General features: G+C 46.1%; 1 protein-coding gene across 5 annotated transcripts; it reads left to right on the forward strand.

Annotated features, from left to right (window-relative positions):
• Positions 1–5,041: 5,041 nt before the first annotated feature.
• HMGXB4 (HMG-box containing 4) lies at positions 5,042–24,876 on the forward strand. Of its 5 annotated transcripts, none has more exons than XM_030545253.1 (11): positions 5,042–5,098; positions 11,642–11,747; positions 12,404–12,552; positions 13,744–13,822; positions 15,137–16,128; positions 17,521–17,602; positions 18,134–18,198; positions 18,492–18,597; positions 19,150–19,307; positions 20,065–20,187; positions 22,821–24,876. In XM_030545253.1, the coding sequence occupies exons 1-11, from the start codon at positions 5,087–5,089 to the stop codon at positions 22,863–22,865; spliced, it is 1,917 nt and encodes a 638-aa protein (XP_030401113.1). In that variant the 5' UTR covers positions 5,042–5,086; the 3' UTR covers positions 22,866–24,876. The 5 variants fall into 5 exon arrangements, with proteins under 5 accessions (XP_030401113.1, XP_030401119.1, XP_030401106.1 ...); XM_030545259.1 differs by having other exon boundaries at positions 5,043–5,098; positions 12,404–12,522; positions 19,138–19,307; XM_030545246.1 differs by having other exon boundaries at positions 5,044–5,098; positions 19,138–19,307.
• Positions 24,877–26,502: the final 1,626 nt, after the last annotated feature.

The following is a 26,502-nucleotide window of genomic DNA, read 5'->3' on the forward strand; positions in this document are numbered from 1 at the left end:
TTGGTCGGATGCATGTAGTGGAAATTTCCAGGGGCAGATATATATATGCAAGCAAGCTAGAGATAACGAGGTTAGTTCAGTCAGGGAGGATGAGGCCCTGTTCTAGCAGTTGAGGTGTGAAAACCAAGGGAGGAGAAACTGCTTTTGTAGTTGGCAAGCCATTCACAGTTTTTGTTTAATCCTGAACTGATGGTGTCAAATTTGCAGATGAACTGAAGCTCAGCAGTTTCTCTTTGAAGTCTGGTCCTGAAGTTTATTTTGCTGCAGGATGGCCACCTTAAGATCTGCTATAGTGCGGCCAGGGAGGTTGAAGTGTTCTTCTACAGGTTTTTGTATATTGCCATTCCTAATATCTGATTTGTGTCCATATATCCTTTTCCGTAGAGACTGTCCAGTTTGGTCGATGTACATAGCAGAGGGGCATTGCCGGCGTATGATGGCGTATATTGCATTGGTGGACGTGCAGGTGAATGAACCGGTGATGGTGTGGCTGATCTGGTTAGGTCCTGTGATGGTGTCGCTGGTGTAGATATGTGGGCAGAATTGGCATGGAACAAACACTGGAACAAATCAACATAGCCTTAGAGCCCCGACCAGGGTTATTCTATCTACTACCCAAGATCCACAAACCCAGAAATTCTGGACGCCCCATCATCTCAGGCATTGGCACTCTCACTGAAGGACTGTCTGGATATGTGGACTCTCTACTCAGACCCTATGCCACCAGCACTCCCAGCTAGCTCCGTGACACCACTGATTTCCTGAGGAAACTACAATGCATTGGTGACCTTCCAGAAAACACCATCCTAGCCACCATGAATGTAGGGGCTCTCTACACAAGCATCCCACACAGAGATGGAATACAAGCTGTCAGGAAGAGTATCCCTGATGATGCCACAGCACAGCTGGCTGCTGAGCTCTGTGCCTTTATCCTCACACACAACTATTTCAAATTTGATGACAATATATATCTCCAGATCAGTGGCACCGCTATGGGCACCCGCATGGCCCCACAATATGCCAATATTTTTATGGCCGACCTGGAACAAAGCTTCCTCAGCTCTCGTCCACTCACGCCCCTTCTCTACCTACACTACATTGATGAAATCTTCATCATCTGGACCTATGGGAAGGAGACTCTGGAAAAATTCCACCACAATTTCAACAGCTTCCACCCCATCATCAACCTCAGCCTGGACCTATCTACACGGGAGGTCCACTTCCTAGACACCACGGTGCAAATAAGTGATGGTCACATTAACACCACCCTATACCAAAAACCTACCGACCGCTATGCCTGCCTTCATGCCTCCAGCTTCCATCCCGGGTACATCATACGATTCATTGTCTACAGCCAAGCACTGAGGTACAACCGCATCTGCTCTAACCCCTCAGACAGAGACCAACACCAACTAAATCTCCACCAAGCAGTCTCAAAGCTACAATACCCGCAGAGGAAATAAGGAAACAGATCAACAGAGCCAGATGTGTACCCAGAAGCCTCCTACTGCAAGACAAACCCAAGAAAGAAACCAACAGGATGCCACTGGCCATCACATTCAGTCCCCAGCTAAAACCCCTCCAATGCATCATCAGGGATCTACAACCCATCCTGGACAATGATCCCACATTTTCACAGGCCTTGGATGTCAGGCCAGTCCTCGCCCACAGACAACCTGCCAACCTGAAACATATTCTCACCAGTAACTGCACACCGCAATATAGTAACTCTAGCTCAGGAACCAATTCATGCAACAAACCTCGATGCCGATTCTGCCCATATATCTACACCAGCGACACCATCACAGGACCTAACCAGATCAGCCACACCATCACCGGTTCATTCACCTGCACGTCCACCAATGTAATATACGCCATCATACGCCGGCAATGCCCCTCTGCTATGTACATCGGCCAAACTGGACAGTCTCTACGGAAAAGGATATATGGACACAAATCAGATATTAGGAATGGCAATATACAAAAACCTGTAGAAGAACACTTCAACCTCCCTGGCCGCACTATAGCAGATCTTAAGGTGGCCATCCTACAGCAAAATAAACTTCAGGACCAGACTTCAAAGAGAAGCTGCTGAGCTTCAGTTCATCTGCAAATTTGACACCATCAACTCAGGATTAAACAAAAACTGTGAATGGCTTGCCAACTACAAAACCAGTTTCTCCTCCCTTGGTTTTCACACCTCAACTGCTAGAACAGGGCCTCATCCTCCCTGACTGAACTAACCTCGTTATCTCTAGCTTGCTTGCATATATATATTTGCCCCTGGAAATTTCCACTACATGCATCCAACCAAGTGGATATTCACCTACGGAAGCTCATGCTCCAAAACGTCTTGTTAGTCTACAAGGTGCCACAGGATTCTTTGCTACTTTTACAGTTGTAATTGTTACATAGTCAATATTCCTAACTTTAGATACAGAAATGATACATGCATAAAAAACTGGATAATCACATTCAGTAAATCATAACCTTTCCAATGATATCTTACAAGACCCAACTAGCACAAAATGTATCTCAATTATGCCATATCCATATCATGAGCATATTTCCATAAAGCCTATGGGATGTAACATTACAGAGTGCTAGGGCGGTTCTGGGTGTACGGGGTGAGGCTTGGCAGGCATGTCTGGGTATGGAAGGCCCGGATGCACAAGGGTTGGGAGGACAGGGGACCAGCTCCCCATACAGTGACCCCTCCCCCCTGCAGCTGAGGCGTGATGTGGCAGGAAGCAGGGGAGGATGCCGAGCTTCTTGCAGCTGGGGGAGGTTTGTTGCAGGGGTCTGACACAGCCCCAGCCACTCCTTGCAGTGGAAGAGGAAGTCCCATCCTCTCCTGCCTCCAGCCCAGCTGGGACTAGCAGCTGATCCTGGCTCAGGGTAGGAGCCAGTGGCTGGGGTGTCCCTAGCCCTGTAGCGATTTACCTCTCTGCCAGCTGCTCTGGATGCCTGAAACAATGTACCTGCACTGCTAAGAAGTGGTGTGTGACTGCTCTTGCAGTTTCCCTTTGCTTTCCTGTCAGAAAGTCATTTTTCTATGGGGAAGCCAAGAAATCTGCAGAGGACATGAATTCTGTACACGTGCAGTGGTGCAGAATTCCCCCAGGAGTAGCCCTTGGACAGAAAGCACAACCTAGGTGCTGGCTTTTAGGCAGACTTGTTTGCTGAGGATTTCAGAGTACATGGCAGGAGCTTTGCAGCCTTAAAACCCCCAGTCAGAAGAGAGTGCGACAAGTGTCCCTGCGCAGAGACAGGTGAGGCTGGAATTCTGAGGCATGACTGGGCACTCCTGGAGAGGAACAGAGAGGGAAATACAGGTGCGGTAACCCTGAAACTGTGACAAAGGCAAACTCTTATGAAGGAATCATAAGCATCTACTCAAGACACCTGACACCTTGGACCCTGTAATTGACCATGAGGCTGAACAGTCTGTTGCAGACAAGGATTTGACTAGAGATGTTTTACAATACAGCAGATCGGGAAGATTGCTGAAATGACCTAAGAGACTGATCAAGACATGGAAGGGTTGTGTTTTTAAGCAACCTGAAGAGTTATCAGTTATTGTATTTGCTATAGTTTAATTTATTGGCATTTTAGTTCAATATGGAAATTTTAAAAGGGGAATCTTAAAAGAAAGTGAGGAAGTGCTGTACAGTGAGTCCTTCAGGAAGTGTAGCGATGCCACAATTCCTGTAAACTCTAGTTGCAGTTTTTGGCTTCCTATAACACTTCGTGCTGGGGCAGAAATAAAGAACTGAAGGTCAGGGCAGTCGCAGACTGCAATTACACAAGGTAATAAAGCAGAGTTTTGTTCATAATAAAGCATTTACCTTGACACAGGTTTGCTCATTGGTAAAATACTGCACGGGACCAACTCATCCCTGGGTGGCTACAAGGATAGTAATGGGTGCTGGAATTCACTCCATGAGGAAGACACTATACTGGTCATGCATGGATGGACAGAAACACCACTGAAGGTGCTTTCATCACATTAGGAGATGTCAATGAGCAAAATCAAAACAGGTCTTCACCCCTCTCTGTGATGGGGGTTGGAGGGACAGCAGCATTTTTAGAGAGAGGCCTTCACTTACAGTGGGGCTCAGGTCAGGATACTCGTGTATGAGAACATCTGAATTAATACAAATTAAGGCCCCAATTCTGCAACCACTTTATTGGAACTACTCAGGCTCAGCTGAGGAAAGTTATGTACATGCTTTATTCCTGCTAGAATTCTGTGCCACTGCGCAATACAGAGTTTGCACAGAATTAATGTTCTTCACAGAATCACACAGAATTTGTGATTTCCATCAAAATGCTTCTTTTTTCCAGTTTTTCCTCAACTGACCCTAGTGTCGCCATCCTCCCCCTTATATTTAGGGATCCATCAAATTTGCAGCCGTCAAAGTTGTGCCACAGACTGTAAAACCTGGTTTCCCCCAAGAAATCTGGTCTCCAGTTGCCCAGCTCTGAAGACAGAGTAGAGAGTGGCAGCTGCTGGCCAGGTGCCCAGCTCTGATGGTAATGCCTCCACCAGCAGCAGTACAGAAGTAAGGGTGGCATTTCCTGAATCTTTTTTGTTGTCTGACAGGTATTTTGAAATAAATTACCAAAATAATTGAAACTGGCATGATTATATTGTGTTGTTTTGACAAATAAAATGTGCAGTATTTTAAAATATTGCGTGCAGAATTTTAATTTTTTTGTCACAGAATTCCCCTAGGAGTAATGCTTAAATGTCTTCAGGGCAAGGATTAGCTCTATGAGTTTGAATAATGTAGTACAGTGAGACCCCTGATCTCTAGACACTATCATAATACAAATAAATAGTAATGTGCTTGGATTAGATTAGAACCTAAAAGCGAAGAGGTGACTAACACAGTTCTGGTCTGTAAGTGCAGGTGCATCCAGCATGTCTTTATAGGACATAGCCTCTTTAAGCCCAAGGGTTGCTGGGAATTGTAGTCTCTGGACAGAGCACATGATCAAATAGGCCTCTGAGCAAGTATGATCACGTGACTGCCTTCTGGCAGGTATATAAAGGAAGGCTAAAGCAGACTACTTAGAGAAAATGAGGGTGGAGGTAAGAATTAGAGAAAATTTCTATATAGGGCTCTGGTAGGAGAGGTGGGGTGGGTATGCTTTTCCTGCTAGGACAAATGTTTTGAGTAGGAGGTGACTAGTATCATGCTCCCTCATGCAGAGGTTTTGAATGTGAAACTTGGTCAAGTACTTGTAGCTTTCTAAGGGGGGGAATGAATCCCAGCTCTATTATGAGGGGGAGGGATAGCTCAGTGGTTTGAGCATTAGCCTACTAAACAGAGGGTTGTGAGTTCAATCCTTGGGGGGTCACTAAGGGATCTGGAGCAAAAATCAGTACTTGGCCCTGCTAGTGAAGGCAGGGGACTAGATTCAATGACCTTTTGAGGTCCCTTCCAGTTACAGACTTCAGTTCTAGGAGATAGGTATAGCTCCAATTACTATTTTATTATTATGCACCAGTATTGATGGAATCCTGGAAGAGCTGTGTGTGGGACTGCCTCTCTGCTGTGATTAGAACCATTTTTAAGTAGTGTTGGTTTCTGATCAACATCCTAAGGCAGTGTTAATGTAGCAGGAGCCCTGCCTGGCTAGCAACTAATCTGCATTGCACACAGGAACAACTGTGTGGACACTCACCTGCCTCAAAAGAGGGATGAGAGGTGAGTGGAGGCCATGTCCTAGCAGTCTTGAGTTTGGAGAAAAGAAGAGAGATAACAGCAAACAGAGCTGAAGTGGTGCATGTACACTGGGGGGTGAACCAGAAGAGGTGGGTGTGTGTGTGTGAGAGAGAGAGATACGCACACTAGGTTATGGACCAAAACCTGAGAGTGGGAGCAGGGTGTACACTAAAGAATGAACCAGGTAATTGGGGGGGTGGGGAAGCAGTGTGTGTACACTAGGTGATGGACCAGGAGCTGTTGGGGACAGGGTGTGTATACACTAGTTAATGGACTAGGAGATATGAGAAGTGCATGTACACTAGGTCAGTGGTTCTCAGCCAGGGGTCCACCAAGCAACTTGCTGTGGCCCAGGGCAGAAAGCTGAAGCCCCGCTGCATGGGGCTGAAGCCTGGGATTCTGAGCCCTGCCACCCAGGTCTGAAGCTGAAGCAACTAAGCTTCACAGAGCCCACTGCAGGGTGGGGCCCAGGCAATTGCCCTGCTTGCTACCTCCCTGTGCTGGCCCTGCCTTTTATATAAAAAAAAAAAAAAAAAAAAACCTGTTATAGTGCAGCTGGGCTGTGAAGTTTTTATAGCGGGGGGTGGCTCAGAAAGAAAAAGGTTGAGAGCCCCCCTGGTCAAGATGATGAACCAGGAGCTGGTGGGGGATGTAAGTACACCAGGTGATCAGGGGCGGCTCTAGACATTTCACCGCCCCAAGCACGGCAGCATGCCGTGGGGGGGGTGCTCTGCTGGTCGCCGGTCCCACGGCTCCGGTGGACCTCCCGTGGAGCCACGGGACCAGTGGACCCTCCGCAGGCATGCCACCGAAGGCACCCTGCCTGCCGCCCTCCCAGCGACCGGCAGAGCGCCCCCCGCGGCATGCCGCCCCAAGCACACGCTCGGTGTGCTGGGGCTTGGAGCCGCCCCTGCAGGAGATGCACCAGCCCTGGGCAGGAGCTGGGGTGTGTGTGAGAGAGAGGGGTAGGTGCACTGGATAAAGAACCAGGAGCTGGGGGAGAGGTGCTGGTAAACCAGCTGACGCACCAGCCCCGGGGCGGGGTGCGCACAAGATGAGGCCCCAGCTGCGCCCCGCCCTGCCATACTGGGCCCGCGGATTCTAGTAGCGGGCCTGGCGATCGATCGATCGGCTCGGCGTTCTGCTACAGGCCGAGTGCCCTGCCTGCCTCCTGCGTTGGAGGCGCTCGGCGCTCTGCTGGCTCCCCCTGGGCGCCGGGCGTGCGTCTCTTTTCCCATTCCAAGATGGCGGCCGTAGGCACCGGCGGAGGCGAGGCGGGAAGCGGCGGACCAGCGTGAAGCCTCCGCGGAGCCCCCTCTCCTTGAGCGGGGCCGCCGCGCGGCAGGCAGCTCCCGCCTCCGGCCTGGGCCGCCGCCGCGGGGGACCCCGGGGCCTGCTGTAGGGGCAGAGCCGCGGGCTGGAGCGAGGCTGGAGCCCGCCGGGGTGAGAGGAGACGCGGACAAGGGGCGGTGAAGCGGCCGGGCTGGTTCAAATCAAGGAGGCGGGAAAGCGAGGGGGCGCGCGAAGCTCCCGAAGGGAGGGCAGTGCGCATGCGCAATGGGCGCCGCTCGGGCCGCGCTGGGGGCAGGTGCGAGGGTTGCCGGCAGGGCGCGCCCTGGGTAACTTGCCCCACGGAACTGCAGGGGGCGCTGCTGCGGTGGCAGCGCTGGGTCTGTGCACCCGGCCACTGGCAGAGTGCTAATGGCAATAATCCTGCAGGGCAGTCACCGTCCTGCGTCCTGGAGCAGCCATCGCTGCTGTGCCAGCCACAGGGGTGCAGCGCACAGAGTTGCCCAGGAAGGGAGAGAAGGCGCTGGGCTCCGCCTAGGGCAGGGTGCTGCCCTGGAGGCTTCTGTTGCCATTTTCGTTCCTTGCACCTTTTTCCTTCGCTCCCGTGGGCCATTGTGAATTCATTGTGTTGTCTGAGTGAGGGCCTGATGCTGCAGCTGTTAGGTGCATAAGAGGTCCTCAGTCGCACAGGTGGGCTTCAGTTAGACTCTTCACAGGAGAGCGATTTGGAGAATAGGGACCCAAGGCCCCCATCCGCTAACACACCTTCAGCACTACGTGTGTGTGTCCCATCGAAGTCCAAAGGACTGCTTGTACATAAAGTTAAGCACATGCTTTGCAGGCTCAAAGGCTTAGTTTGTGAGCCCTTCTGGGCAGGGACCTTGTCTTCTATCCTCTACTGTTGTCTCTTCCTTTCCCTAATTTTTTTTAATGGGACTAATGAGGTATGCACATAACCATACACGAATCTGTTTCTTCTTGGTGTTACCCTCATCTTCCCATCACACCCCACGCCACCATCTCTGTTGTCTCTTGATGAGAGCTGTATCTATGTTAGGTGCTGATCCTATAAAAATTTACGGTCAAGTATGGTGCCTGCTATCATGAGTGGTTCCATTGAAGTCAATGGAACAGATCACAGAAATAAACATTGTTCCTTGTAGTGATTGCAAGATGTCGCCCTTAACATTGTAAGCTCATTGTGGGGGAAGGGATCTGTCTTATTTTTATTTTTCTGTAAAGGGCTGTGCTGTGGTGTTAAATAAATTCTGTGTGTGAAATGCCAAAAACATAGCAGTAGGGATATACTCACCACCTGACCAGGATGGTGATAGTGACTATGAAATGCTCAGGGAGATTAGAGAGGCTGTTAAAATAAAAAACTCAATGGGGGATTTCAACCATCTCCATATTAACTGAGTGCATGTCACCTCAGGATGGTATGCAGAGATAAAGCTTCTTGACACCTTAAAGGACTGCTTTTTGGAGCAGCTAGTCCTGGAACCCACAAGAGAAGAGGCAGTTCTTGATTTAGGCCTAAGTGAAGCACAGAATCTAGTTCCAGTTCTTGATTTAGGCCTAAGTGAAGCACAGAATCTAGTTCCAAGAGGTGAATATAACTGGACCGCTTGGTAATAGTGACCATAATATAAATAAATGTAACATTGCTGTGGTTGGGAAAACAGCACAGCAGCCCAACACTAGCATTTAATTTCAGAAAGGGGGACTGCACAAAAAAAGAGGAAGTGAGTGAAACAAATTAAAAGGTACAGCGCAAGAAGTGAAATCCCTGCAAGCTGCATGGAAACTTTTTAAAGACATCATAATAGAAGCTCAACTTAAATGTATACCCCACATTAAAAAACATAGTAAGAGAAACAAGAAAGTGGCACCCTGGCTAAACAACAAAGTAGAAGAAGCAGTGAGAGGCAAAAATACTTCCTTTAAAAAGTGGAAGTTAAATCCTACTGAGGAAAATAGAAAGGAGCATAAACTCTGGCCTATGAAGTGTAAAAATATAATTAAGAAAGCCAAAAAAGAATTTGAAGACCAGCTAGCCAAAGACAAAAATAACAGCAACAATTTTTTTTTAAGTACATCAGAAGCAGGAAGCCTGCTAAACCATTGGGGCTGGTGGGCAATCAAGATGCTAAAGGAGCACTCAGGGACGATAAGGCTATTGCAGAGAAACAAAATTAATTCTTTCCATCAGTCTTCACAGCTGAGGATGTGAGGGAGATTCCCAAACCTGAGCCATTCTTTTTAGGTGACAAATCTGAGGAACTGTCCCTGAGTGAGGTGTCATCAGAGGAGGTTTTGGAACAAATTGATACACTAAACAGTAAAAAGTCACCAGGACCAGATGGCATTCACTCAAGAGTTCTAAAGGAACTCAGTGTGAAATTGCAGAACTACTAACTGTAGTCTGTAACCTATCATTTAAATCAGCTTCTGTACCAAATGACTGGAGGATAGCTAATGTGATGTCAGTTTTTAAAAAGGGCTCCAGAGGCAATCCCAACAATTACAGGCCAGTAATAAGACAAAAAAATCATATTGCCTCTATATAAATCCATGGTACGCCCACATCTCGAATACTGCTTGCAGATCTTGTCACTCCCATCTCAAAAAAGATATATTAGAATTGGAAAAGGTACAGAAAAGGGCAACAAAAATTATTCGGGGTATGGAACAGCTTCCGTATGAGGAAAGATTAATAAGACTGGAACTATTCAGCTTGGAAATGACGATTGAAGGCGGGGTATGATTGAGGTCTATAAAATCATGACCAGTGTGGAGAAAGTAAATAAGGATGTGTTATTTACTCCTCATAACACACAAACTAGGGGTCACCAAATGAAATGAATAGGCAGCAGTTTTAAAACAAACAAAAGGAAGTATTTCTTCACACAATGCACAGTCAACCTGTGGAACTCTTTGCCAGAGGATGTTTTGAAGCCCAAGACTATAACGGGGTTCAAGAAAGAACTAGATAAATTTGTGGAGGATAGTTCCATCAATGGCTGTTAGCCAGGATAGGTAGAGATGGTGTCCCTAGCCTCTGTTTGCTAGAAGCTGGGAATGAGCAACAAGGAAAGGATCACTTGATGATTACCTGTTCTATTCATTCCCTCTGAGGCACCTGGCATTGGCCACCTTTGGAAGACAGGACACTGGGCTAGGTGGACCTTTGGTCTGACCCAGTAGGACCATTCTTAAGTTCTTATGCCATGTCTGCCAATGGCATTGTATACATTTTTGTAATACTCGGTTGTTTTTTTAAATTTCTGAGGTGGATGATTTTCCTAAAATATTAAAATGAATGCAGATTAACCTCTACCCCATGCGAATTGTGGCAAAAATGTTTCCTACTTAGTGGGGGTGGTAGTGGTGGGTGTAGAGGGGTGGTGGGTTTGGGGTTTTTTTTTGTTTTTGTTGTTTTTTTTAAGAAACCAGTAAAGCATGAATACATACATATTTATATTATAGCGTTAACCAATTGTTTCTAAAGCCTTTAGGTATATGGAGAGCTTTACAAAACACACACACAAAACAAGTTCCCTACCCCAAAGAGTTTAAACTCTTAACACCAGCATGGTGTCATGTTTGTGTCTCAGCCAGTCAGAAAACCGGCTGCTTGGTCTTTTATTCACAGATGGGGGGAAAAAAAGTAACTTCAGCCAGGTGAGAACTGGATAATCCCTGGAAGGATTACTTGGTTTTAAAAGTTGCACTTCTGCCAAGAAGCTGGTCTCTGACTGAAGAACACAAGTTATTTTCTGTGAGATAATCTGAATCCAGCTATTCCACAATGACAAAAGGTGCAGCCTCTTACCTGCACAATGATCCCTAAGCTAGAATGACTCAGTCCGGAGAGACATGGAACTTCCTGAGCTACCAGAGGCTGGGAGTGCTGCAGAATGCCTAGGAAAAGGGAGTGCTTTTTTCCTTCTTCTTCCTCTCCCATCTCCCAAATGGCCATCAGAATTGCTAAAGTAGCAAGGTGGGGGACTGCAAGAATTTCAGAAAAGATGCACACCTCTGCCCCAAAATCTCAAATTAATATATTAGATCTAAGGTCATTGGACATTGCACAGGACTGGTATCCAGCTGGGGTCTTCTCTCTCTCCACCCCAAATTCTTCATCCAAGATTCAGGGGTTTAGCATTTGTCTCTAAAGACCCCACTCTGCAACAATGCTGACAAGAAAGGATCATAACACCAACTTTGTTTTTAATTGTTTGTGTCAACATGGAAGCTAAAACAAGCCATTTGATCACTCATTTTACATTTTATTGAAATAAATGACATGATGTTACCAATTTGAGGTTTCACGAGGAAGAGGAGATCCTTGTTATCTCCCTGTAAAATCAAGCAACCCCCTCCAAACTTTTAATATGTGAATCAGCTAAAGCAAACTACCCTGAAGTTTGAACTTTCTCTACCAGTCCTCCCATCCCTAAGTGTGAGCATGAGCAGACAAGGAGGCACACTTCCTTGCTTTCCCTTTGCCACTTTCTTCCTGTGAGTCTCCATTCAGTTCCCAATGGGAAGTTCCCTTTTCTCCATTATGATTCCACTTTATGGGAGGGTTATTCTCATTCTCTGTTTCTTAGACCTTGTCCTGTAGACGGGAACGGGGGAAGGAGCCCAGACGTGGCAACACATTCTCAGGCTCCTGCAGGACCGCCATGGCTTATGATGACTCCAAGAAAAAAGAAGGTATGACTGCTTCATAATCTGAGAGGGTGTTCAAAAAGGGTACCCTCTACAGCCTCGGCAAGCCCGTGGAGTTGAGAGAGTGGGAAAGGAAGCCGGTCTCCTGCATGGCAGTACAGAATGCGAAGACTTAGGGCATCAGGCTGGGTTTCTGCAGCATTCCAAGTCTCTCGTGGTGTCAGGAAGTGAGATACTGGGACTAGAAAATGGGTTTCACAGGTGGCGTTTCAGACTGCTAACACCTTCATTACTGAACTCTGCCCTTGCAGCATTTATTGTCCCTGTCAACTCCATAGAACAGGAATGGGAATAGAATTTAAATCTTCTTCACAACAAAAACATAGTAATCTCTAGACCCTGGTTTTAGTCTCAGCAGCATCCCCAGCTCCTGTCTCTGGGGAGAAAGAAACCAAGACTAGGAATTGAACCTTGATTTCTTGTAGGGTACTGTACGGCACTGAGCCTTTTCCCTGCAGTTGGGGAAGCATAGCACACTAATTTCTAGTCCCCAGTATTCTTTTTTTGTTTTTTGTACATCAGTCTGCTTCGACTTTGACCTCTCTGATTGTGTTGCATTTTATGCGGAATGAATTTACTTCCATTGTTCCTTAATTGGGTATCTCAATCCTTCCCTTTCTCACCACACTCACAAATGCTAGAGTGCTTAGAGGGTGACCGAAGCATTGACGACGTGGGGCTGGCAGCAGGTAGAACCCAGCGAGAGAAAAAACGCTCTTACAAGGATCTGTTGCGGGAAGAGGAGGAAATAGCAGCTCAGGTCAGAAAAACCTCAAAGAAAAGGTTGAAGGTGAGAAATGCACTTAAAACTGCGGTTCTCAAACTTTAGCAACCTGAGGACCCCCATTTTGATTAAAAAAAATTTGCAGACCCCTCCCAACCCTCATTTAGCCCTGGACCTCACCCCCACTCCACTCCTGCCCCTCCTCTTCCCTGTCTCTGCCCCCTCCCCTGAGCGCGCCCCGTCCCTGCTCCTCCCCCTCCCTCCCAGCGCCTCCTGCACACTGGGGAACAGTTGTTCCCCGGCATGCAGGAGGCGCTGGGAGGGAGAGGGAGAAGTTGATCAGCAGGGCCTGTGGAACCCAATTTGAGAAATGCTGACTTAAAATCGTCTGGCGGGATTGGGGTGGGTGAATTTGCTGTTTTCCTTTTGTAAAAATGGCCAGTGACAGACTATGGAAAGCAGAGGAAGTGCTTCACATCACTCATGGGAACATACAGTCCTTCAAAAAGTGGTATTGATTAATTCTGAGAGGTAGTCAGGCCCAGTTATTATCTGTGATTTGTGGCCTCAGCATGGGTGAGTGAGGAGATCCTTCCCCAGCCCTCAGAGGCATGGGAGAGCAGGAATTGTAAACTTTCATATAAAAAAAAAATTCTAGATCTTATGGTTGCATAGATAATCTACAGAATATAAAGTGATGCACTGTTGTACTCCTGATTCTTCAGGCAGCCTGAAATGGTAGCGCTGAAAAGTGTGAACTGCCCTAGTCATCACCTAGAGGTGTTAATACTGAAACCTGATAGTAACCACTTTGAGCTGAAATTTCTGCTGCCTTTTGCCAGTCCAGAGCTGACTAGTTTAAGATTGGGAGGGTTAAGAGCTTTGCAAGTGTGGAAAAAATTGTTTTCCACTTTTTTTTTTTTTATTTTCCACTACTCAAATGGCATTCCCAAATTTCATTTTCAAACTTCAGAATGGTCAGTACACAGAATGTATTTTAGTGGTGAGCAACCTGCGGCCCTTCCCGCAGCTCCCATTGGCCCGGAACGGCGAACCACGGCCACTGGGAGCTGCAGGCAGCCATGCCTGTGCATGATCAATGTAAACAAACTGTCTCGTGGCCCACCAGTGGATTACACTGATGGGCCATAGGTTGCCCACCACTGATGTATTTAGTGACATGAGTGGTTTCCAGAATTATCTGTATCAAGAGCCAGTATGAATTTGTTTTTGTTTCCTTTTCTTCTCTGATTCCAGGACAGCGACCTCTTCTTCTTGGGGACAGAATCTCATAAGAAGAAGAGGAAGCATTCCTCTGATGAGTTCTTCTACGGAGGTGAGGATAGGAAGCATTCGGGATTGATGCTATGGGGCAGGAAGGCTGATCTAGGGCGCTACTAAATTTACTGTCCATTTTGGTCAATTTCAGTGTCATAGGATTTTAAAAAATTGTAAATTTCATTGTTGCAGATATTTAAATCTGAAATTTCACAGTGTTGTAACTGTAGAGGTACTGACCCAAAGGGAAACGGGGGGGGGAGGGGGGCTCTGCTGACAGTGGTGCTGCCTTCAGAGCTGGGTGGCTGGAGAGCAGCAACTGCTGACTGGGAGCAGAGGTGAGACTGAGAGGGCTAACTATGGCCTGGGGGCTGCGGGGGAGCTGAAGTGAGGGGGTTGGGGGCTGATGCGATGGGGAGTGGTCTGTATTGATGGTAGGCTCTGAGCAGATGGGGTAAGTGCTGGGAAGGTGAACTGAGTACGGTGTTACAAGGGTAAGAGGACTGAAGTGATGAGGTGTTGATGGGTACTGGAGGACAGGATTAATTGCTGGGCAGGAGACGAGCAGATGTGGGGATGAGAGTTCCTGCAGCAGGGGCCAAAATCCCCTTATCCAGTACATGTGGGAGAGTGGGCAACACTGATTGTCACATGAACACACCCTAGGGATGGGCAGGAGTGCAGAAATCAAGAGACTGACCTAAAAACTCAGTATAATCTTTTTTTAAAAAAAATCTCATGATTTAGGGGCCAGTCTCATGATTTTTGGAGGTCCGACTCATGATTTTTGATCTCTCGAAGTTGGCAATACTGCACATCTCTCTATGTGGCATTTGTGCTTGTTTTTTCTCTTTGAAAGATCAAGCTATGGATTTTCTTAGATCGTAAGCTCTTTGGGACAGGGGCTTTCTTTTTGTTCTGGTTATGCAGTGTCTAGCACAATGGGGTCCTGGTCCTGGACTGTGCTTCTTGGTGCTACCATAGTACAATAATAAATAATAACAATACTAATAATACTCAAGATAATACTGGCTCCTCTGAATTTTCAGTCACAGTATATTCATGTCATGGATGGTCAAACCAGGCTCTCTGAGTTTAATATGAACACAGAATTATCCTAAAGTTCATACTCGTAACTAACCAGAAGCCCACAGCTTCTGTTTCTCTGTAGCCTTGTTTCTTGTAACCAGCCTAGTGCCAGTCTTCTTTTGCAACAAGATTCAGAGGACTTCTCTAAGCCAGAAAAGTGACTATTTAGCCGTGAGCACCAGGAATATTGGGGGACTCTGAACCCCTCTTCTTCAAGGTGGCATAGAAGGAGATATGTCACATACAGTCTCGCCTCAGTTTGATTTATTTTGGTCTTTTTCAGACCTTTCACCTTTGGAGTTGCAATCAAAGAAGAAGAAAAAAGCAGTCTCAAGCCCAACCTCTTCTGACACAGCCATGGATCTTCTTAAGGCTATCACCTCACCTCTTGCCACGGGCTCCAAGCCCTCAAAAAAGACATCTGAAAAATCATCCTTCTCTTCCTTTGCTGCCACTGGCTATTCAGAGAGCAAGAAGGAGCACCATAAGAAGAAACTGAGTGGTAGCAGTGGAGAGCTGTCACTGGATGATGGAAGCTTCCACAAATCCAAAAAGATGAAGCCACTCTATGTAAACACAGAGACACTGACCCTCCGTGAGCCTGATGGCTTGAAGATGAAGCTCATCCTTTCACCTAAAGAGAAGGGGGGCAGCACAGTAGACGAGGAGTCATCCCCATACTCTTCACCACCAACAGCAGCAAAAAAATCCTCCAAGAAATCAGGGCGAGATGAACAAGGCTCTTTCCTCCTGGGTCATGAGCTTCAAAGCTTCCTGAAATCAGCTCGGAAGAAGCACAAGCCACTGCCAGACTCACATCCACCACCAGTCGCCGAGGGGTTTGGCCCTGACACCTCCCTTTTCTCAGAAGGTCATGGGAGTGAATATGACCTTTCAAGTATGGAGCCACCCTTGGAATCAGGTTCATCATCTGGTGGGGAGCTGGAGGCCGGAGAGCTGGTGATAGATGACTCCTACCGGGAGATCAAGAAGAAGAAGAAGTCAAAGAAAAGCAAGAAAAAAAAGGACAAGGAGAAACACAAGGAGAGGAAGCACTCCAAGTCTAAGAAGAGTTCTGGACTCTCTGCCTCTGTAGCAGTAGCAGAAGTTATGGTGACACCACCGCCACCCCCTCCACCCAGCACTCCATTTGTCCTTCCTGTGCCTCCCCCCCCACCTCCTGTTTTCCACATAGATGGACAAAGTGAGAAGAAAAAGAAAAAAGAAGAGAAGGAGAAGGAAAAAGCTGAGAAAGCAGAAAAGGATAAAGAAAAGGTAAAGAACAGTAGCAGATAAGTAGGTAGCAGATATTGTGATGCCCAAGAGTCTGTGACATTGGGTAATACTGGACAAGACGCCCTGTATTTTGGCCACAGAACCATTGCCATTGTTTCAGAAGCTGAGCTTTTGTTTAAAAAAAAATATTTCTAGCTCTCATTCTTATGAAAATAATCTTCAAAATGTCGAGTCATCCTGTCCATGTCAAATGATTGTTAACCCTGAAACCTAAAGAAGAAAAATTAAGTATCAACATTAATTGTTTCACTGTTGAAACATTTTTGCGGAACATCAGTTATCGTGCTTCAGGGCATAAACTATCCTCTAACTTTATCTAAAAGGAGAAGTAAGAAACTTCTTTTAACTAGTTATATCATAATTGCCCATTTTGCGATTTCTCACACCTTTTTCCGAAGCATCTGATTCTGCTACTCTCAGGCAGGCTACTGGACCAGAGTGGCCACTGATTTGGTAAAATATGGCAAGGGAAAACAACTCTGTGCTGAAGTTGAAGTATTTGTTCATTATCTCCTAAATGAAAGGGAAAAAAAGCTATTAATCTTGTAGAGGGACCACATTCCCAGTTCCATCCTATGCTGAGAATCTAGAACATCAGGTGTCCATGGCTAATTTATAAAACTGCAAGTGGGGAAAACTTTTGACACAGTATGTGTGGTGTGGCCGTAATTAGAGCAATGTCATCTTGCATTATATAGATGGGAAAGATGACAGACTGGACATAGAGTGAGCTGGATTGTGTCAGGAATTAAGCAGGAATAACCGAAGTGAATCAGCCCATAACCACCCTTAATCTGTAAAATAGGCTCTAAGATTACATGCAGGATTTCTCTGAGCACAGATTGGCAACTGCCTCTGCCACCACAGTTGATGTACTGCTAGTGTCTTACTCCCATAGAAATCCTAAGACTGGAATAAGAGGAAACTATTTGTCAGGATTGAGTTGAATTGAAAGATCTATATGATGTCCTAGGCGTCATCTACACCACGAGCTTGGGGTGTACTTGGCGCAGTTCAGCTGTGCCTCCGCTGCTGCTATCTGTGCTACCAAGGCCATGCTACTATTTATACTCACACTAACCCAATGATGGCTAGCGCAAGTATGTGTACTCTAGCAGGGGAATTGCACCCCTCACTCATGTGGTAGACATTGCTCTAGGAATGGAATAAGAAGTGGTGCTGCATGTCAAAATTGAGGTGTATCAGCAGAACTGGATGTTGATCCTGAACCAGAATAGCAGGGGTTGCCTCAGGTCAGGAATGAAATACGTTGGCAGAGATCTTGCAGGAGTAACACAGATTATCCTTAAATTTAAATAGGTCTCAGTATAATTAAAAATCTTGCATGTTTTCTTTTCTCCTTGTGGTTAGCCAAAGAAGAAGAACATGTCTGCCTACCAAGTGTTCTGTAAGGAATATCGAGTGACCATTGTGGCTGAGCATCCAGGGATAGGTAAGATAATAACCTAGCTTCTTCTGTTCATATACAGCTGTCACTGGGACAGTCCAGTCAGATTGGTTACCAGGGCGAATCCTTGTTTTGTCCCAACATCCACTATTGGTGCTGGAGTGCAAAGAGTCTGCCAGGATGCTTTAAATAAGAGGCAACAAGTGGAAAGCAGAGGCTCCCATGATCTAATATTATGGTGTTTCAATCCAACTGTGAATTTGGATAACTTCCTTTTACTGCGAAACTGTTTCCGATAGTATGTTGTGCAGCCTCACGTATACACATGTTCCTCAGTGCAGGTGCATGTGCCCATCATCCCCCTGTTCCTTTTAGGTTGAGACTATAGGAAATCGTCTCCAAGCATGGGTAGTTCAAGAGCGGTACAGGCTCTTCACTAACAGCATATGCACGGGCCAGTTTCCTGAACTTTCAGTATTTATACAGACTTTCCACTGTCTTCTCTTGGTTGATTTTTATATTTGATTTTCTTATTAACCTTTCCCCTTTTATTATTACCTCCCCTTTTCTGCCTAGATTTTGGGGAGTTGAGCAAAAAACTGGCAGAAGTGTGGAAGCAGCTGCCTGAAAAGGATAAACTGGTACGTATGCCCAGGGATATATTTTTTGTAGAATAAATTATCTAAATTATCTGCCTGGATCCTCTCATGCTGCCAGCATTGCTTTTGCAGTGTAGGGCCCCTGGGTGTTACAGTATGGCAAATAAATGTGCAATCCCCTGCAGTAAGTGAATTGGGTGCTCTCAGCCCCATAGTAACAAAAATGTCTGGTTTCTGCTTGTAAGAATTGCATAGCCAGTCAACTATCCATGAAGTCACCCCATCTCCCAAATTATTTGCCTAACGGTTTGTTTCCTGCTTTTCTTTCTGTGTAGGTTTGGAAGCAGAAAGCTCAATATCTGCAGCATAAGCAGAATAAAGCAGAGGCCACAACAGTGAAGAGGAAGGCATCCTCATCAGAGGGTGCCCCAAAAGTGAAAGGTAATAGCCACACCCAGTTTATTCAAGTCTTTGGGGAAAGGGGAGAGTATTACGTGTGCATTAGGGAATAGAGAGAGCACCTTCTGCTCTTTCTCTCCTCCTTCCCCATGAGTTTGGTGGCTGATTATTCTCTTACTCAAAAATGATCCCTCTAGAGGACTGAGGAATGGTGTTAGTAGGTTTCAAAGGGGCATCCTGTTGAGCCATAAGCTATAAAGATGGTACCATTCATACAGCACATTGATGATGGATTATATAAAGCAAGAAGGAACAGAGAGAAGTTCGGGTGTGTGCTAGAGGCTGGAGTTAGCAAAAACAAAGGGTATGGTTAGTTTAGCAACTGTTTAATGAGAGAATCTCCCACCACTTCTATATTAATATTAGTTATTAATACAGTGTCAAGAAGTGGGGTTGGTGCTTTGCCTAAGTATGAGAGAAACCCCAACCTCAAAGAGCTTACAATCCAAACAGACTTGTCGGTAAAGAAGTAAGAAAGAGGACATAAGGTTTTTTTTGTTTTTTTTACCCATCTGTTTTAAGCTTCCCCCACAGGTATGCTTTCACCTCATAAGAAGTCCCCCTCCAGCACTGTGGTGTTATCCTCCTCACCAGCCAAAGCCCCTGATACAGATCCCATTGATGTAGCTGCACATCTGCAGTTGCTGGGTGAATCTCTGAGCCTCATTGGACACCGGCTGCAAGAGACAGAGGTGTGTACAGAGCCAGTACCAAATCAGGGAATCTCACGTGTAATCCCAACATAGCATGTGTGTAACGTGGACTCCAAACTGCATTGGGTTTAATGGGTAACAGTATAGGTTCGCTCCCACTGTCCTGCGCGCTGCATGCTTTATCACCAATAAAACAAAACATTTGAACTGCTTTTCCCCAGTGTCCCAGCTGGGATTTTTGTACAGGGGGATAGCTCCTGCCATTGTAAAGTTGAAAAGCTCTTCCTTCACAGTAGGATGTGGAAAAGTAATTCCCCACTCCAAAAATTATGTTACCTTAGGGCAAACGTAGCTACAGTCTTAGCGTCTTGAACCCAGAGAGGCAATATTCTTCACTATGCTTCCTATTTCTGGGTTCGGGTTGGGATTTAAATAAGTATTATTGCAATAGATGATTAAAAACGATTATTTTTTAAATCATAAAAATTGTGAACCTAATAAGACGTACTTACTCCAGTACTCTGCCTTTGTTTTCTGTTGTTTCCCGCCCTTTTCCTGTATTTGTACATTGCCTATTGAGATCCTGTTGTAAACTCTTTTTGGATCAGTGATATATGTGTATGAAGTATCTCACATGGCTTTGTTATGATACAAACAATAGATAGAGAAGTGGGTTTGGTGGATAAGCCCAAGAGAGAACTTGTGGTATCTTTGAGAGAATATATTTTTGTGGTGTTGGAATTGCAGTCTCCACTATTTATACCCATTCAATTCCTTTCTCCTTCCTTACTTCCAGGGGATGGTGGCTGTATCAGGAAGTTTGTCAGTACTTCTAGATTCTATTATCTGTGCCCTGGGCCCTTTAGCATGCCTGACCACACAACTACCTGAGCTGAATGGCTGCCCTAAGCAAGTTCTGGTGAGTTCCTTGTGGTTCTTATTTCAGTTCTAGACTTATTAGTCTCCATGGAAAGAGAGCAGGAGTCCTGACTAGCGTGTCTTTGTGACATGGATGAGCCTCTACTGCTACACAGATGGATCAGTAGTTCTGCTCATGTACTGTTACTGTGGGCAGGATTTATGTGTGGGGAATTCACTGATAATATCTGCTGTAGGATGTTGTGCACTAGATTTTCAGTGAAAGATGTTAACCGTTCAACTTAACCTTTATTCCATTTATTGCAGTAGTTGCAGCTCTTGTTTCTCAGTGACTGAAACAGTAAATCTGGAGCAAATAAAACAACTGTGTGCATGCCAGACATCTTAATAAGCTCCAAGTTTGCATAAGAATTAAAAGGCCCTCCCCAGCTGGTGTGTATACACACATTCAGTTTTTCTGTAATTGTGTAAACATCATTCTAATAACCTGCAATTAACTCTTAAGACCAGGATTCCCTATGTGGGTGGTGGCCACCTCAAAAGATGTCAGTAAACTCCTCCAGGCAAGGGAGGCATGTGGTCTGTTACTTACAGCTGTTGGATTCACAGCTACATATTCTCTCCTTCATTCCTAAACAACCCTTCATAGTGAGCCCTCATTTGGCAGCGGGCATCTTGCAGCACCAGTGTAGTACGGTGGCAAACTCAAAGTGACAACATGAAAGCAGAGAGAAGGATAGAAGTCACAGCACCAATCAGGGAAGAAGACCAAGGCAGAGAAAAAGAGAGAGAGGGCAAAAACTGGAATCAAAAGGAGAAAACATACCTAGTAAAGTACACAGAAAACACTAGATGAAAAGCAAATCTGACAAGGAAGAGGAAAGCAAATATTTGGGAAGAAAATGGGAGATAAAGCAAATGTTTCAGGGCATGTTGTGAATGATCTTGGTTGCGGGGGTTGCCCACACACTGATTCATCACAGGAAGGGGTCTCTAACAAAAAAAATAAATAAAAAGATGTGGCAGCTTCTGCTGTAAACTCCCACAGGGGCCATGGGCACATTCCCTAGTATGTCAGCCAGGTGCTGCCAGCTGAAGCTATGGCTATGTAACCGTTGGACAATGTAGCCTACACTTCAGTCTCTCCCTTTTGCCAAAAGCATTCTGAGCACTGGCACTCCCTCACCGCATCATCGATAGGCCTGGAAACTGGAACCTCTTTTTATTTCTGTTAAGAATTAGGGAGCTGTAGGTAGGTTAAGGCACTAATCTTTCACTTCTGGAGATGTGAGCTCGACCTGATCACAAGTGCAATTAGTTTGGTAGTTCCAGGCTAGTTTCCTAGCTAGACAGTTGCTCACATCAGTAAACTTGCTTTCCTCACAGTAAGCTATAGTTGGCAGGGCTTGTGTGTCGTGTAAGGTGCTGTTTGTCTCTTCAGTCAGTAGGTGGCACTGCTAAATCATAGAACTGATCAAGAGACTGCCAAGATTCCAGTTCCTCCTCCTTCAAGCATTAAGAGGAGTGTGTATCAAAGATATTGCTACCTGAAATTTATCAGCCAAAACTTTTTCAGCAAAGGATGCAGATATGGCAACACTAAAGCATTCTGCAAATTTATTGAATTATTCTTTTAAAAAAAAAAATCAGAAGGCGGCAAAATGTTTCATTTTAACATTTTCAAAACTAAATGCTTTGATTTTTCAATTTGAAATTACTTTTTTCCAAATATCCTTCAATGTTATATTTTAGAAAAATCCCAAACATTAAAAAATGATTGACATTGAAATGAAGCATTTTGTTTTGGATTGAATGAAGTATTTTGTTTGACTGAAAGTGAAATTTTTTCCATTTGCTGAAAATTCCGAAAAAGCTTGTTTTGGGTCCATCTCAAATGAGTTTCTTTTCAATTTTTTTTTCCGGAATTGCCAAAGAACTGAAAAATACATTATTCGCACAGCTGTAGTCTGAGGCTTCTTTTGGATAGCCAGCCACACCTCTGGGATTACTGATGTGCTGCAGTCACAGACACTACAGGTGGAGTCCCAGGAACATGTTTGCTGAGATACTGGGGACCATAACAATGTCCTTTAGGCTGCCAACAGCATTTGCAAAGAAAATCCAGGAGCCCAGACAAACTTTCTTTCACTCTCACCTCACTTCAGAAAAATTTTCCTGTTTTCACACTTCCACATTACAAATTATAGCAGTTTTTCATGAGTTTGTGTATGCAGGGCATTTCTCCTGCATTCCCCTGTTACTTCCATCACCCTGGGTTGGGTCCTTCCTCACTGAGCTTCCCTCAGGTGAATGTGGGCTGGGTATGAATTGATTGCTTCTCATTCATCTATACTGCTCTTAGCACTGGCCAGGTGGGATGAGGAAGCACTATAAGGCACTATGAGTGTTTCCCTTACCTCCAGGTGCCCTCACTGTGCTCTCAGTGCCTGAGACTATATTTCAGCTAGGTCTCCTTGTATTTCCAAAACGCTGAAGGTTAGCTAACAGTACTGGTAACTTCCAAGAGAATGGGGGTGATCCCACCCTGTAGAAAGTTGTCTGACAAGATGGATATCTCCACATCCCACAGCTCTGTTACACTGAAGCACGGTTTCTGTAGTATTTAGGATCATAACGGATTCTTTTTAAAAACTTTAAATGTTCTCTTTCCAGTCAAACACACTAGACAACATCGCCTACATCATGCCTGGACTCTGACAAGAAAGGACCCTGGGATGTACCTGCGTCCACGTTACTGACTTGTGTACATAGACACTATACCGGCACTCTCTAAGGGCTCCGTGTGTAGGGTTTTAAAGTTTTATATCTGTATAGTATACACATAGGATTGTAACTATTTCACTTTTATTAATTTTATGAAAAGTTGTGACGTAAGCTGAGCGAATCCTTTCCTGTTGGTGGGAGAGACCTACTCAGTGTATTCTCCAGTCAGAAGGTTTTTTCACGGTTGAGTCATAAAACTTTTGATATATCAGCCTTAAATTCAAAGAAGCCTTTTTGGGGAATTGGCCTGAGCACAGACTGTCTTTTGATGGACAGGTGCACAGGCTTGTTAGTTTTGGACCAAGCAATAGTGCTGGACTCATCACCAGCCCTGTTTCTAACTTCTATTGAAATGCACTGCTTTGGGGGAGGACTGGATCACTGATGGAAGATAAAGGCTTTGACCTCTAGGTCATTTCTTCCAACCCCCAGATCATTAGTGTTACTGTCTGCTGACTGGCTGGTAGCTTATGTTAAAATAGTTGTGGAGATGGTGAAGAATCTGTACTCTTCTAGTGGACTTGCACCTACATCATCATCACTAGATGCCAACCTCAGAAGACGGCCAAAGATTGAATGGACTGAGGAGAATGAACCACCCTCTTAATTTCTCCAGATCAGGGCTGTCCCACCCTGGTGGGAAGGAGAGGGCAATATGTAGGAGAAACTTGCACTGCCTCTGCCCATCTGTACCTGTTTTGTGGTAGAGGACTTTGTTTCTTAGAGCGTTGATCCCATCATCCCTTTCACCAGCAGTATTGAAAAAGATTTATGGAACCCTCCTGGTGCTGCTGGATTATCTAGAGACAGTGCTTATTAGATTTTATTTAACAGTTGTTAAAGATTGAAGAGGTTCTTGCTGAGCGGAACATGGGCTGAGTGGACAGATCCCACCTGAGTTCCTTCTCCAAAGTGAGCTGCAGGAAAGCATTTGATTCTCATGTAGGTATGCGTGTGTACGCGTGGTGTATTGAATTTTTACCAATATCTGTAATAGATTTTAATTTATCCTGTATATTTCTGTATATATATATATGTGTGTGTGTGTGTGTGTATATATATATATATAAAATTTAAAAACAAAAAAGCCTTCCTTCCACCAATCGTGTGTGGAAAATATGAATCAGCTGTGCTCACCCCCCACCCTACAGGAATTAGCTGCTACTGTTGTAGCCTGCATAGAATCTGCAAGAGGGAATAGCGACAACAGGGTGGTAAGCCCTTGTGAAGAACAGTGTGTCCAGGGACGTTGGGTGGAAGCTGAAATGGAGACCTGTTTATTCTGGGCCCAGCCTTCCCATTCCTTATTTATAGGTTTTAAAGTAGCAGAAGAAGGGCACCTCTGTTTTGAATTCTGGATTCTCTTTTCCATGGCAGCTGGAAGTGAGCTGTACCTCAATATGGTTGAGCTCTAAATCTGTCATGATTAAGCAAATCCTCAGATGTGTAGAAGGAAGCTTCCACCTAATCTCTCTACGGTGTATTCCCCAGCTGCACATACATGGTAAATGTTGTCTTGCAGGGCTTCCTCTCTTCCCAGTTCAGTGCTGCTTTGTTGGTCAGTCAGTAGGGCTGGGTTGGTGGGTGAAACAGAAGGCTCTTATAGAGCATATAGAAGATTTGGGCCCAGGCCTCAGACCTAGGTATACACCTCTCAAAAATATGTGGCTAATCCCAAGCAGGATTTGAGGGAGGTGGGGATGGGCAGAGAGATCACAGTGGGCTTCTGGACCCTCACCAAAGCCTCTATTCTAAGAAATGGCATAAAACACTTGCCTGTGTTTCCAACTCTCCACAATGGAGAGCACTGTAGTGAATGATATATACAGGCAAGTCTCATCTTACGCAGGGGTTCCATTCCACGGTTAGTGCGTAAAGCGAAAACCGCATATAGTCAAAATTACATTGAATTGAATGGCGGGCGGAATCGCCCACACTACAGAAGCAGTATTTAAATTGTTGTTTTTCTCTTTTGTTTTTGCCGACTGCGTAAAGCTGAAATTGCGCATGTTAAATGCGTGTGAGATGCGACAGGCCTGTACTCAGATCTCTATCTAAGGAACAGAAGGGGATCAATCAGCTATAGTTTTGCCATCTGTATAACAATAAACTCTTGAAGAGTTTAAAAACCAACCACACACGCAAACCCTAATGTATTGTATTTTTATTTAAAATTTGTAAACATTTGTATAATCTGTATCTTGTGGTATTTGGTACTAGAGGGAAAACTTTGGATTGAGACCTAGCAGTTTTTATATTTTTGTTATTTTTCTTGCCATTTGGTCCAGATTGCATTACAGTTGTATAAAGAAACTTTTTTGTACTGTACTTACATATAATTTTTTTAACATTTGGTGTTTGTGTCATTATTTTGTATTTAGAACGTACTCTGCATCTTTTCCCCAACAATGCTGGCTACTAGTGTTTAGTACAGGGGTCGGCAACCTACGGCACTTGGCACACAAGCCGATTTTGCTGGCACGCAGCTGCCAGCCAGGGTCCTGGCCGCTAGCCACGCTCAGCCCGCTGAGTGAACAGAACCCCAGACTGGCAGGAGGCTTAGCGGGGCTGGCGGCCAGGACTCCAGACTGGCAGCAGGCATGTCCCCACAGCTCCTCCCACCACGCTCGCGTTCTGCTGCTCCCGGAAGTGTGAGCTGCCACTGCCCCCCACCACCAGAGCTCCCCCCTCCCGCTGCCTCAGCAGGCTGTGTGCGCAGCAGCCCGGCAGCGTGTTTTGCCTCCACGTGGAGCCAGTGTCTGACCAGCATGGGCATGGTAAGGGGAGTCCCGGGGGGCAGTCAGGGAGCAGGGAGAGGGTTGGATGGGTCAGGAGTTCTGGGGATCCTGTCAGGGGGCAGGGAGTGGTTAGATGGTGCGTGGGAGTCCCAGGGGTCTGTCTAGGGGTGGGGATGTGGATAAGGGTTGGGACAGTCGGGACAGGCAGGGATCCCAGGAGGGGGCACTTAGGGGACAAGGAGTGGGGCGGGGGAGGTTGGGGGTTCTGACGGGCAGTCGGGGTGGGAAGTGGGAGGGAGTAGATGGGGCGGAGCTAAGGCAAGGCTCTCCCCTCTTTTTTGATTGTTGAAATATGGTAACCCTAGGCAAGGAGAGATCCGGGGGGCACATGGGGGCTGGCGCCCACATACATCCACTGCAGCCTGCAGGAGCCCCCGGAGGGGGTGCGGGCCATAGACTAGGTGGGGGGGGCACGGCTTATCCCCTTAGCAGCATGGTGCCCTGCACCACATTGGCTCCTCCATGGCTGGGGCTTGCTGCTGCTGCAAGCGGGTCGCTCTGGCTCTCCAGTGCCTCTGGAAGGCAGCTCCCTGCTGAGCTGCTGCAGTGGCCCAAGCCTGGCAAAGCCAGTGAGTGGACTCGGGGTGGGGGCCACTGGAGTGGGATAGGGAGGGGAGGGCTTGCGGGGGGGCTGTGCACTCCGGGGGAGTTGAGGGTGGAGAGGGGGAACCTGGTCTGGGGAGTAGCCCCTGGGCAGGCTCGTCCCTGGGGTCTATAAAGGCTCAGTGGGATTTGCCCCTCAAGGAACCGATGTGTGGGGTGGGAGCGCAAGG

The sequence above is a fragment of the Gopherus evgoodei genome, chromosome 1, assembly GCF_007399415.2.
Source record: "Gopherus evgoodei ecotype Sinaloan lineage chromosome 1, rGopEvg1_v1.p, whole genome shotgun sequence".
NCBI classification, from domain to species: Eukaryota; Metazoa; Chordata; order Testudines; family Testudinidae; genus Gopherus; species Gopherus evgoodei.

Excerpts from the sequence above, each read along its gene's own strand:
- HMGXB4 (XM_030545246.1), top strand. Across the intron at positions 11,748-12,403 it reads TGACTCCAAGAAAAAAGAAG|AGTGCTTAGAGGGTGACCGA; the intron begins GTATGACTGCTT and ends CACAAATGCTAG. Across the intron at positions 19,308-20,064 it reads ACCGGCTGCAAGAGACAGAG|GGGATGGTGGCTGTATCAGG; the intron begins GTGTGTACAGAG and ends CCTTACTTCCAG.